General features: G+C 37.6%; 1 protein-coding gene across 2 annotated transcripts in view; it reads right to left on the bottom strand.

The window, feature by feature from the left end:
- Positions 1 to 381: 381 nt before the first annotated feature.
- LOC121413635 (macoilin-like) overlaps positions 382 to 13,741 on the bottom strand; it is a 31,170-nt gene continuing 17,810 nt past the window's right edge. For both annotated transcript variants that reach the window (XM_041606543.1, XM_041606544.1), the window contains exons 3-11: positions 11,969 to 12,095; positions 10,991 to 11,123; positions 9,929 to 10,119; positions 8,757 to 9,345; positions 7,712 to 7,870; positions 6,605 to 6,772; positions 3,998 to 4,124; positions 2,309 to 2,480; positions 382 to 1,868 (exon numbers count right to left, since the gene is read on the bottom strand). In XM_041606543.1, the coding sequence (XP_041462477.1) occupies positions 1,489 to 1,868; positions 2,309 to 2,480; positions 3,998 to 4,124; positions 6,605 to 6,772; positions 7,712 to 7,870; positions 8,757 to 9,345; positions 9,929 to 10,119; positions 10,991 to 11,123; positions 11,969 to 12,095 (2,046 nt within the window). In that variant the 3' untranslated portion in view covers positions 382 to 1,488. The remainder of the gene's footprint in view (positions 1,869 to 2,308; positions 2,481 to 3,997; positions 4,125 to 6,604; positions 6,773 to 7,711; positions 7,871 to 8,756; positions 9,346 to 9,928; positions 10,120 to 10,990; positions 11,124 to 11,968; positions 12,096 to 13,741) is intronic.

Here is a 13,741-nt window from a genome sequence, read left to right as displayed (position 1 = left end):
GAAACTGAGGCAGGATGTTCAGTGATACTTGATTAACCTTATGTCCAAGTTTCATGAACTAGGTCCATATATTTTCTAAGTTATGATGACATTTCAAAAACTTAACCTCAGGTTAAGATTTCGATGTTGAATCCTCCAACATGGTCTAAGTTCATTGACCCTAAATGACCTTTGACCTTGGTCATGTGACATGAAACTCTAATAGGATGTTCAGTAATATTTGATTAACCTTATGGCCAAGTTTTATTAACTAGGTCCATATACTTTCTAAGTTATGACATCATTTCAAAAACTTAACCTCAGGTTAAGATTTGATGTTGACGCCGCCGCCGCCGTCGGAAAAGCGGCGCCTATAGTCTCACTTTGCTTCGCAGGTGAGACAAAAAGTCTTTACGAAACGATACCCAAGTTTTGATGAAGCTCAATGCCAGAAGAGCATTCATTCTTTTATACAAGAACCAAGGTCATGTCACAGAAAGAGTTGTGACAGAATAAATCGACCTCAGCTATGGTAATCCAATGTCATAATTTACTTTTCCAAAAATGTTCACTATGTCCCTTTGGGAACAGAGCACACTGAATTGTCAAGAAAAAGTTGTATGCATGTGTACAGAGAAAAACTTTGGACAGAAAAATGCATACTGGATGTTCGGGAGGTTGGTGTTGCTGGCTTTGACTGGATCAATCACAACTCTTTGTCGAGGTTAGCAATATACAAAGCACTTTAGAAAAGTCATCCTGATGCAATTATTAATCATTAGCATGCCTCTTTTCAGTGCACAGCATCTTGATGGCATGAATGCCTTTCCATAGATAAGACCGTCACTGATTGGTTTGAACTTGTAATCTTTAACACACAGGGTTGACTACCTTCTTGCTGCACAACAAACAAAATCTATTCATGGAAGCAAACATCTTGTAATCTTCAATGCATAGCCAACATCCTTCTAGTTCACAACACAATTACTACCCATGGAAGACAAAACCAGGAAGATGCCAGAACTTGAAATCCACTGGTGGGCCTTAATTTTCATATTTCTGGGGCAAGGCCACTTTCGATAAGACAGCACAGTTGAGACGAATGAAAAAGCGAATGAAAAATATTAAAGTCCAGTGAATGGAGCACTTAGGCCAATTGATAGGAAACACAAAGCCATGGCCTTGGATTACTATAAAGCCCTGTTGTAGTATACTGAAAACTTTTACATCCAATGGGTGAAATAAGTGTTGTATGATGAATTGTTATGGTAAGCAGGAAATGACCATACCAGCTTACTCTAGAATTTTTGGATGATTCATGAGGCAACACACATTCACAATGTGTTTCTGGAAAATGAATTCCGTAGACTGTGATCTATGTGAGCTATGTTACAAACAATGAACACCGACATTGATAAGCAAGCGAAAATGAAGCATCACAACATGACTAAAGAACACCTTGGCAAGAAAATTCTGTATTTTTAAATCTGTTCTCCCTTTCTCTATACTCTAGTTACTCTTAGGTCTGTAGACGGCTGCGTTGGGGTCGAGCACCGATGTCTTCGCGGGGGAAGTACCCTGCGACTGCGCCCCAGGGGGAGGTGTCCCTGGGTTGGAGCGCTGCTGCGGTTGGGGCTGAGGTGGTTGTGGTGGTTGCTGCTGGACGAGAGGGGAAACCCCAGCCATGGGCTTGGTGACCACTGTTGGAGGGGTGCTCTCGTCGGGCTGTGGCTGGCGCGGGCTGCAGAAGTTGACCGAGTACCGCGGGGAGGCCACTGCACTGCCAGAGCTGGAGGATGCAGGGTAGTTGGACATGGGCATCACTGCCATCAGGTCAGCTATGGTTGACTTTAACTCACGAATCTCAACATCCTTGTGATGTAATTGACCTGCACAGTACAAAATAATAAGAATATAAATGAGAATGGCCTATGGAAAGAGGTATAAAACTGAGGATTTCCAGAGGCATAGAAATATATGCCACTTGTGTACATTAAAAACATACGAAAAAGGTACAATTAGAAGTATCACTAAAAATATTTTCTTGATTTACTACAATTACTGCCACAAGACATTTCATATAGTCAAAGCCATGACAGAAAAAATAACTTCCCAATTTGTAATTCATATATTGTTTGAATGTAATAGAAAAGTAACCTATAATATTGTCTAGGCACTTCAGTGATTCATCGAGTATAAGAATATAAATTGAAATCAATAAAGGTAAAGAAAGATTGCAAAATCCCACACAAGTCTGACGCAGTGTCAAAATGACAATGAGATTTTGAAAAATATACATTTCCATAATGAATTTGCAGTGATTACTTACTATGAGCTATTTCAACCTGTCGCCTGGTATCACCCAGAGCTGAGAAGAGATCTAGTTTAAGTCTGGTTTCTGCACTTAGACTATTTTCCAGCTGAGCTGTTTTGTCTTGCATGGCAACCAGGGCATTCATCAGCCTCTCGTTGTTACTCTGGATTTCCTGACGCTCCCGGAGCTGTGGAGGGGAAAAAAAATCAGTTCTCAGTGATACAAGTGTATCTGCCGAATTCAAATCTTGGAGGACCACAGATATCCGTTCCAAAATTTGACCTCAAAGAGATGAGAGACAGGATTGGATATTCTGGTAAAAAAAACCTGTCATTATCACATCAAATTGAAACTGACTTCCATTTATAAAGGGATCCATTTTATATATCTATGTGTATCTGAATGTATATGGGTTTTTTTACAGATGTCTTCAGATTGATCTCATGTCACCATCTGAAAGAGACAGCTAGAATGTTGAATCAGTTTGAACTTTGAAACCCAATAATATAGCTGGATTATAACTTACACACAGGCGTGAAATGTTAGACCGTCATCAAAACCCATTGTAAGCTAAAACCATTAATAATTCAAGATACAAAAGACACCATTAATAATTCAAAATATTTCAAACAGTACAGATTCATAAATTTTCCTTTAATACCATTATATTTAACCCCAAATAATATCAATGTCTGTGTTATAAAGTCAGTACTGATTGTTTCATCAGAATGTGCACATGGGTATAAGATTAATATTGACATTTAATTATTGTGCTTTTAATAATACAGATAAATATTGTTACCATCTGGGAATGTATGTTAAAATTCCTTTGCAAATATTCAACTACTTTTCTTAATGAGATCACAAAAAAGGATTGTAAACAATAAAAAAAAATCATACATTCAGCTGCAGTGTTCATTTCACTTAACCCTATCTAGGCCGGGGGGGGGGCCTCGGAGGCCCCCCTCAACGAATCGCGCGATATTTTCGCCATGCGAAATTTTTTGACCGCGCCGCTCACTGACTTTTTACTTTCAAGTCTTGCGCAACTTTTGAGACCAATTTTGCGTCACCCGGGTACGTGGTTCCGAAATTACGCAACATTGTGTAAGTGCATGTCAGACCGAAAATGGCTCAAAAACGTGATTTCGTGTACAAAGTCAATGCAAATTGTGTTTTCAACCAAAATTCATAAATGTATGATTATTTTTAGTTTTGCTAGTCTAAATGTATTCATTTATGCTTTTTATGATCACAGAAGAGTCCCCAACAAATTTCATTGAAAAAACAATGAAAAACAAAAGGTCAAAAAAACATAGAAATACATAAGAAATTGCAAAAAACAATACATAAGAAAATGATTTGATATCACAATTTTTTTCATGTACACTTGCTAAGGACACCACAAAGAGTTTCTATACCAAAAATTAGTACATTTGGAGCTTTATTTAGGGAGTTGGAGGAAAAAGTATGATTTCGCATACTAATTACGCATAAATTAGCATGATCACTTAATAGCGATTCGCATGAAATAAATTACTATACAATCTTGTAGATTATGTCCCAGGCAAGCCGCGTGCCAATTTTCGGCGCGATCGCGCGGTCGACGGCCATAGGAACTCCCAAAATACCCCGGCCTAGATAGGGTTAAGATACTATTAAAAAGAAGGAATGATGGTTTATCTATGCTATGCTATAACTTACCTCAATCTTTTGTTCTAAATCCCTCAATTTATCCCCTTTGTCTCTTGTTTCTTTCAATAAATGCTGAATCTCGCTTTCCTGGTCTTGGCGTCTCATCCGACAGTTTTCTGTGCACTCATCTACACCACTATGTCAAACAAAAACAAAAAGGCAAAAGATACAAACGACTACAACAGACAGACAAAGACATACATTTCATTAGATGTTGTGATCATTTTATCACGCACATTAACAAACACTTCTTTTGCTCATGCGGATACCAGTATATCACACTTTACGAAGTTCACCTATCAAAAAGTGAATACAACTCCAAATGATTGGATGACAACAAAGACATTACAAGGGAAAGACTATAGACACTTCCGCGATTCTTAAATGCTAAATTTCGCTCATGGGGAAGGGCGCCCATTAGCATTTTAATAGTAAGTAAAACTTTGCACAGCGCAACTGGCTGTGTATAAAACATATGGCGAAAATGAGAGAGGGAACACGGGCGTGCATGGGGATAATTCCACTTTTCTTTCCCAGAAACCTCTAAGATATCTTCATTTCGAATTAAAAAAAAAATTGAAGACAAAAATTTTGAAATGACACATTCACCCATTCCTTCACCCTCCCACCGTTTTCCTTGTATGTTTTGTACACAACCAAAAATGGTGACCAGTACGTCAAGTCTACTTACTCGACGCTGTCAGACGCTCTTCCCAAGCGTTTTATTCCACTTGTAGTGTCTTTGATGATGGTGTCCACATGAATGGGCATTCACTTTTTTTTCCATATACCAATACCTCAAGCATTTTAGAACTGTCCCAATGCTATCTTGTGTGGTTACTGATTCCTACATTTAGCTGATAGGATTTACATGGATTAAATCATACAGCCGAAGCATAACTACATGTACTTAATGCCGGTAGCAGCGTACAGAATGATAAAACTACATTACTCTAATTGGTTAAGCAAGAATAAGCGCTACAAAAGGTCAAAGGTTACCTTTGATATTTCATACATTTCCTATCGCTCTGCCTTGCGCTGCAAGCTACAACAGTGGTGCCAGCGCCTGGGTCTGACAAGGCCGCTGACCCAGTGCCCCTCTCTCTCTCCATCCTTATCCTGCTTCCAAGATCAGCTTTTAATTTCAATCTAGGAACAGGAGATATCCAGGGAGCAGTAAGCCATTTTAATTTTACGACAGGCGCTTAGCTTAGGACATATACTGAACACTATGTATCTTAAGGTGAGAAACTATATAATTGAAATAAACAAAGCTTGAAGTTCTTTCTGTGGGATTCTCGTCTGTACGCCTCAGACCACTGGTACATCATAAGTAACGCCATGGACATTTGTAGCCACTTGCAAGTTTGCTGCACTGGCTCCTTCATGTCAAGTACGTGCACAGAAGAAATGGAACATACTGTACATCCCTCTAATAGCACATGGGTGTAAGTGTCATCTTCTAAAACTCTAAAATCACATCATATCTATTTCATTTTCAAATGTGCTCTGCATCAATTATCACAGGCCTCTAAAATCCTTTTGAAATAGTGATAGTAAATTACAGTCCCAAGGAATATACAACACTGTTCTCATTATGCTTTCTAAAACTAGTTTACTGGAAACCGATTCAGGAAACCAGTTTGGAAGATCAGTTTGCTAGCGTTCCCACTTGGTCACACAAAAATGGTTTTCAAAATCACTTTCCAGATAGCAAGCTTATTGCTATAAAGGAAATGCTCTCACTGGGGTGAGATTTTCGCGCAAAATTAGAAACTGCAGCGTAGGCATTCTACTCCTGTTGTGTGGAATAGTGCGCTCAAAATAAGCAAGAATCACTTCCCGAAGAACGGTTGTGTCCTCACTGCTAAAACCAGTTTACTTAGGCAAAGCAATCCTGAAAACTACATCGCGAGGTGGTTTTCTGAACCAGTTTGGAAGATAGCTTCCAAGATCGCTTCGACCATTCTCACTACACGTTGAACTAGTTTTAGGAAGGTAGTGAGAACGGTGTCTAAGTTTCCAAATGATAAGTACCCTTGTGGTGACTCTAACTTTAATTTTTTTTTTAAATTGTTTGAATTCGGTCAATATCAATAATTAGAAAAGCATGAGTGCTTGAAAGGGTTTATTTCCAATTGGTCTAATGCTAATTAGCCCAATTACCAACTCGTTTACTATCATTTTGGGCTACCATCAGTTCGTCCACTATCCACATGGTCTAATTGCCATTTTGTCCACTCACCATTTTGACTAATAACCAGTTGGTCCAATAGCCATGTAGTCCATATACCATTTGGTCTAATTGCACCGAGTGAGGCAAAATAAATGAAAATAAAATGGATATAAGACCCACTGGTTATGAGACAAAATGGTCATAGACCAACTGGCGATTAGACGAAGTGATGATTGAACCAAATGGTTATTGGACCAAATGGTTGTTAGACGAAATATTGGATGGAATGGCATTAGACTAAATGAAGTTATACCATATGATGAATGGACGAGTTGGCAGGAGACAAAATGGCAATTTACCCTTGAAAGGTGAAATACTGTATATGTTAGGGAAAGCCAACAATAAAACAATGTCAGTACATTGATGGCAATATTTCTTACCCAGCATGAGAATATTGCCTACAGGATTCTTCAGCTTTTCTATTCTTTCGTTCTTCTTTGAGGAGGTTCTCAAGAGATGTTCTACCATCCCTTTCCTGCTTCACTTTCTTCTCAAGCTGACTTATATTCTGCTTGTCCTGCTGCTTCTGGGTCACCAGGTTATGCAATCTGTCAAAACAGAGGTCAATGTTTGACGTTAACAACAGAGGTGATCAGGCATTTTTATTAGTAGTATTTAAAATCTGCAACGTATATCTGCAGCTTTATCTGCAGCCGCTGAGAGAACAGTTTTCAGAACTGAAGTGGCTACCCTGGGTAAAATATGACATTATTTATAATTATAATCAGCTTTAACATCGCAGAGAATGTGAATTTTACAGGGCTATTTTTTTTTCTAGGGTTCTGTGAACATTTCAGAGATGAAATTGCCCTCATGTAATCAGGTGATTAATAAGATCGCCTTATAACACACGATTAAAGGTAATATTTATATGCGGTTTATATTTTGAGAGTAGAATCCATTTTAAATCAAAGCTCAGACTAATAACAGAACAAGACATTAATAGAGAGATAGAATAAGAGATAGAGAGATAGTGAAATAAAGGAGATACAATATAAATAATAATATAGGATTTATATAGCGCACGTATCCACCTTGCTAGGTGCTCAAGGCGCTCCTATATTACCCCAGCTAAGCTAGTCTTTCGATTTTGGTGCGCACAGCTTTTTGAGGAATTACTTCCTGCTGGTACCCATTTACCTCACCTGGGTCGAGTGCTGCACAGTGTGAATAAGTTTCTTGCTGAAGGAAAACACGCCATGGCTAGGATTCGAACCCACGACCCTTTGTTTGAAAGGCGAGAGTCAGAACCACTAGACCACGATGCGCCAACAGAGAGAGAGGGAGAGTTACAGAGACAAAGAAAAGACAGTGACTAAATAAATACATTGCAAAGCAACAGATGCAAGGAGGTAGAAGCGGAGACATCAACTAAAATATTCAGAACGAAAAATAACTTGACAGCATGACATAGCTCAAGAAAGAAAAGCAGACATATATAGTCAGAGAGGAGAGATAAGAGAAAATGAGACTGAAAAGATACATACCTATTTTGAAGAGACTCATTATCTTTTTTATACTGATCCAAGACCTCTTTATCCTGCAGTTCATCAGCTAAAAGACTGTTGACTTGGTTTCTAAGATCACTCTCTACCTGACGGCTGGCTTGAAGGTCAGCCTTCAGCTTCTTTATATCAGACTCCAACCTGTGAAAGATTAACAGTCTTTAGTCTTTAGGGCTCACACACAATCAGTGACCTATATGGAAGAAAATCCTTGGCAGCTTGCCGCTAAAAACATGGATCCTCTCAGCATCTAAAAGCTAAAAGATGAAGTTGCACCCCTTCCAATATCTGATATCGCATCTTTTGTTGTCTCATGAGATAAACCTTTCAGGGGTGTTCACAAATATTCAAGTCTGACTAAAAACCACACTTTTTGAATTCTCATTCGCATTTGGTGTATAACGCATCACCATATTTATCAGATCACGATAATGGGATGGGCTCATCAGTCAAATTATATATTACAATATCATGAGTGTGTTGGTGTTTAAAGAGAAATGCCAGTAGTTGCAGGAAACACTGATTTTATGAGAAAGTCTGTAAAACCAGGCTTAATTGTCAGAATATCATCGAGGATCTAGATCTGGTACAGTTACATAAACAGAACTTTGTGAAATCTTGATATCTACGCTGCAAAATGTTCACAATGAACATCATCTACACAGATAGGCACACGTGGGACAGTGTATTATTATTGCTGGAATAAAGACCCGAGGGAAGTGACCGAATCCGCGCTTATTTTGCTTATTTTCCAGCAATTACACAATTTCTTCCAGAATCCTGTGGCACATATTTTTTATTCATACAGACACTTGGGTGGTCATTATATTAGATTCTGTAAAAAGTCATTTTGAGATTGTTACGTAAACTGGAATTTACCTTTAAGCATCATATTCAGTCAGACTTCACTCTGTGTGAGATACTCACAGGTTCTCTTTACCCCCAAACTTTCTTTCCCTGACAATATCTAACTGTCCATATCTGCTAATCCTGAACAAATAAAATGAAGGAATAACAAAAACCTCACCTTGCTATAGTATACTTTGAAGGATCCGTTTTTACTTGCTGATTGTTGCTATTTATCGTTCTTGCTTGCTCTGCATTCACGTTAGTGTCCTTATCTTTATTTTCTAGCTTGGAAGGCAGCGGCTTGGGCTTTTTACTCCCCTGCCCCGACGAACTGTTTTCTTTCATCACGGGTGAAGGGTTGCGCTGCCGTGTCGACGACCCAACCGAAATCTGCTTCAGATTCTTGGCTTGCGTCTGCTCATTGGCAAGATTTTCCTTCATGTTGTCAAACTCGTTGACGGAGTGATTGCTTGTCGTCGACGACGATGATGATGATGAAGTTGAAGAAGAGGAGGAGGATGAGAGTTGACAAGTCTTTGTGTCCATGAAATTGCCGTCCTGTTGAGAAGTCGACGTGGACTTGGCATGCGTACTGGCATTGTTTGCTCCGACATGTTTATTACGGCTGTCTTTAGTCACATTGCTTCTCTCGTTACCCCCTCCCCCTCCGTCCCCCGCAGGATGGTTCTTTGGTTGCTTGCTACTCGGTGATTCCTTTTTACCGGCAACTCCGTTTGCGACAGGCTCATCAGGCTTTTTACTAACAGCTTAAGAGGGAAAAGAATAGCAAAAATTCTTGCTTAAGTAATGCTACTGTATGAGGTTCGAATAATTTATTTATACAAAGGTTAGTGATTAATCGCACACTTGATTTTCACGATCAGTTGTATCAGGGGTCCGTTGCTGAAAGAGTTGAGTTTAAACGCAAGTCAAAAAAATCAATCGCAAGTCCCAAATGCGCGCTGTTGATTGGTTGAAAATCAAGATGCGCATCATATTTAGAGTTGCAATTGATTGCAACTCTTTCTGCAACGGGCCCCTGGTATTCAGTATTTATTACTTCATATATTTCACACTATCATACATTGTTTCCAGTTTTGGTAAAGGTGGCAGCACTAATAAGGCTTTACCTTTCTAGTCGCCTCCTCATTCATTCATATTATGCATACTTTTTTCAAATGTTTTCCAGATTTCATCTCTGCATTATTTTACTAAAACTAATTTCAAAACAATAAGATCATGATATTGCAATGCCACAGACCAAACAGTTTCTTCATTTACCTCTCTGATATCACCACAAATGACACTCCTATGCCGATCTAAACACCTCTAAGCCCTTGAGAAACTCACCTTTAGCAGGTTTTTCAGCAGGAGTGACTGCGACCCCATTGGCCGCTTGTTGCTCTGGTGGCAGTGCCTGCTGCAGAAGCTGCATATAAAAATCATTCTCTTTTTGAACTTCTTTCTGCTTCCTTAGCCTCATACGATAGCTCACATAACTTTTGAAGTTGAACCCTAGCGTTACTACCGGATAGCCAATACTGGAAAATAATAAGACACAACAGTGGTAAAAAATAAACTCTGCTCGTGATATTCACATCCAACAAGCCAAAAAAGACAATTCTGTAAATCATATTGTACATCAGATGCCCAATTCATAAAGACTAACAACTATTGCAACTTTGCCATTATTGTAACTACCTTGGAAAAATGTCTCAGTAGACGATCACAATGAAGGTTTCAATGGAAGTTACAATAATGGCAAAGTTATAATTCTTCACATGTGTGAAACAGATTCTTGAAACAAATAGTTGTTTTTGCTGACTTTCAAATCAGGTGTGATGATGGGGGAAGAATATAATGGTGGGGAGGGGGAGGGGGTAACATTTTTATGACCCTTTCCCTGGGAACCTGCAGAGTTGGATAAGGAGAAGAGGGATAATGTCCACGTTGTATGGGCTATACAACTTGGTTATTTTGTTTCAGATCTGCCTAGAGTTGCCATGACAGCATTCCAAGGCAGATCTGAATTGCAATGAAACTTCTATCATTCACAGCACTGTGTGAGGTGATAAATTATGGATGCAATGTCTTCTGTTCATTAAAGTTTCAATGTCAGAATCTTAATACTACTACTAATAATAATAACAATGAGAATAAAAATAATAATAATAATGGAGCAAGCAAGAAGATACAAAATGATTTACATAGTAATATACAAAATTATTAAAATACATTACACTATTACGATAGCAGAAATTCTGAATTGTAGTAACAATGTTTACACAATGGTGGCCTGTTTACAAATTCAAAATACATATAATTTTAATTGAATATTAAGAAGTGGCAATGGATTATGCACTTTACTGTCATATCATGCAGCCCTATTTATCATAACACAGACTTATTTACCAGTGAGCAGCGAAAGGCCTGCATAGATCCAGATGAAATGGAACCACTGATCTTAACCCTCTGAGTCTCACTGACGCTTCAATGTAAACAAACAGCAACCATAACGCTACCGTTGGTAAACAGATGCCTCGATCTAAAAAAAAAAAAAAAAAAGAGGAAATGAAACGTAAAATGAGATGAAGGAAACAGCGATCAATATATATGAGAATGGGAAAGTGTACAACACAATGTAACCTGACTTTCCCACAAAGATATAATTACCAGGAGAAATATTATATTAGGAGTGGGCGATAAATGGGTGATTTTTGGTTTTACTGTGGGAACAGTTTTTTTGTGTTCCTTTTACCTTATCTCAACATGAAATGACAATATTTTTTGTCTCGGGTCCGAAAAAAAAAGTGTGCCGGGCCAAAAATCCAAAATGGCCGCCAAACCCCCCCAAAATCACAGTTTTGGCCACAACTTCTTTATTTGGTGGTCTTTTTCTCTGGTTTTGGTGTCTATTCATGTGTTTTGGGGGCAGGCAATTTGTTTTTCCTATAATTAGCACTTTTAAACCATTATTTCTAGAGTTAAAAGGTAATTATACCTAAATTTTCCAATTTTTATAGCCTTTTTTCAGCCAAATGTAGGTTTTATCGTCCTGGAGTTCTTGGATATTAGATGGTATGAGGTCAACAATAGCAAGCAGCTTCATAGAGCTACATGTATACTGCTTTTATTCCTCTCCTATGGGTTTTATTCCTCTCCTATGACATGAAGAAAGGGTTGATACCATGCAAATTTATTTTTTCAGGGGCTACTTTTAACAATGTACAGCCTAGATCTATTTGCTACATTCGATAATCTTTATTACATGGCAGTGAATGGGGTTTTTGACGCTCTTTTTTCAATTTCAAGAGCTTATTTAAGCATTTTGGGGGTGGAATTGCCCTGAGCCCCCATATTTTTTTCCATTTCCCACTAGGTGATACTCACCAGTATGCCAAACAAACTGGACCCACACATAGGTACTGGCTGCAAAGAACAGCCAGTGCACCGGGATGAATAGCAGGCAAATCATGTCCGAAGTAAAGGCAATGAAAATGAAGAACACCGAAAAGGCCTGCAAAAAAAATATAAAGAACACAATATCATAGGCGCATGAAACTTGAAATGAGGAAAGATATGAATTTAAATCTACAAATTTAAAGGTACGTGTAGATGTATATACATTATGCATGTAATCATGGAAATGGAAAGGATAATGAGAGAAAATGTTTACATATCAATTTGAACTGTGAGATTTTGAGCTTCACATTAAATTACACATAAGATTTTAGACTACAGATGAGCATCACTTTTATGAAAGAACTTTTTGTATAATTTAGAAAAAAATGATAAAATATGTGGTGTCATTTTGTTAGGAAAATATTACAATATTTTCATGACTTATCTAGAATAGAAGATTTAATGTGATTAATGCAAACCATTGAAATCAAAGCCATAAAATAACAGATACATATTCACATCAATACATACAACTCTGCTGTAAATCCCCAGTAAAAGGGCCCTTAAAAAATGCCTCTGTACTTGCATTAAAAAAAAATGGTTTGTGGTTGCTTGCATTTAATATTGCCTGATTTTTGTGTAAGGTTGCTGGTGCTTTTCATAAATCATGCCTTTAAAAAGCAATTGTTTTACCGAAACCACTCTCACCCATAAAGTGACATTTGTGAAACATGCATAACAGTATGCGCAATGTGTATAGAGCAAAACAAAAAGTAAAATATGGTCATGTTTGGAAATTACGGTTCTTACCTGACATGTTAAGTGTTAAAATGACAGGTTTGACATAATTGAGCTGAGCCTGAACTCACTTGTTTGTTGTAAGAGGAAGTTCACTTCTTCCTTCTCATGAAGCAGTGATTGATGATATTTATAAATTGATTGATGATATTTATAAATTTATAAATTCAAAGTTGAATGTTCATGAATTTTGATGCCAGTCTCATTGGCCATAGAGATTTGCTGTGCCATTTTTTTTTTTTTTTTTTAACTTTTCCCATTTGCTCTGTAATGTTAGAAATATGCTTCATGGAAAAGTGACATTGCCCTTAAAAACATACAAATTTATTAAAGCTTGTTTGATTGATGCAAGAAGTAGTTGATTTTCTCTTCCATGATGAAGCAGTGATTACAAATGATAAAAAGAATTTTATGAATTCATAATTGAATTTAAATTTTTACAACCCTCTCATTGGCCATGGAGATTTGCTTCATGCCTTTTTTCTTTTTAATTACATGTATTCCCATTTGTTTTGTCATATCCAGAGTAGAATGTGCTCTATGGAAAAGAGGCCTTGCCCAATTAATAATTTTTGCAAGAGGTAGTTCACTAATAAAGTAGTGACTGAAACAGTTGAATAAAAATTTGGATGCCCCTTTCACTGGCCATGGAGTTTTGCTATGCCCTTTTTAATGCCCCCCCCCCTTTGTTCTGTAATAGAAATATGCTCCATAGAAAAAACATAAAAATTGTTTGTTTGATAAAAGAAGTAGTACACCTTTTCTTTTATTCACATGAAGCAGTGACTGAAAATCATATTAAGTAATTAAACATTATAGATATTTGAATTTTAATGCCCATCTTGGAGGTTAACATTCAATGTGGCATTTTATTTTCTTCCCATTTGTTTTTGTTCTGTAATATATGCCCTATGGAAAAGAGGCATTGCATGACACAAACATGTACAGTGTATCTATGATTAA

Source organism: Lytechinus variegatus, chromosome 4, assembly GCF_018143015.1.
Source record: "Lytechinus variegatus isolate NC3 chromosome 4, Lvar_3.0, whole genome shotgun sequence".
Lineage (NCBI taxonomy): Eukaryota > Metazoa > Echinodermata > Echinoidea > Temnopleuroida > Toxopneustidae > Lytechinus > Lytechinus variegatus.
Note: the sequence above shows the minus strand (reverse complement) of the source record. Positions and strands in the feature narration are given on the sequence as shown.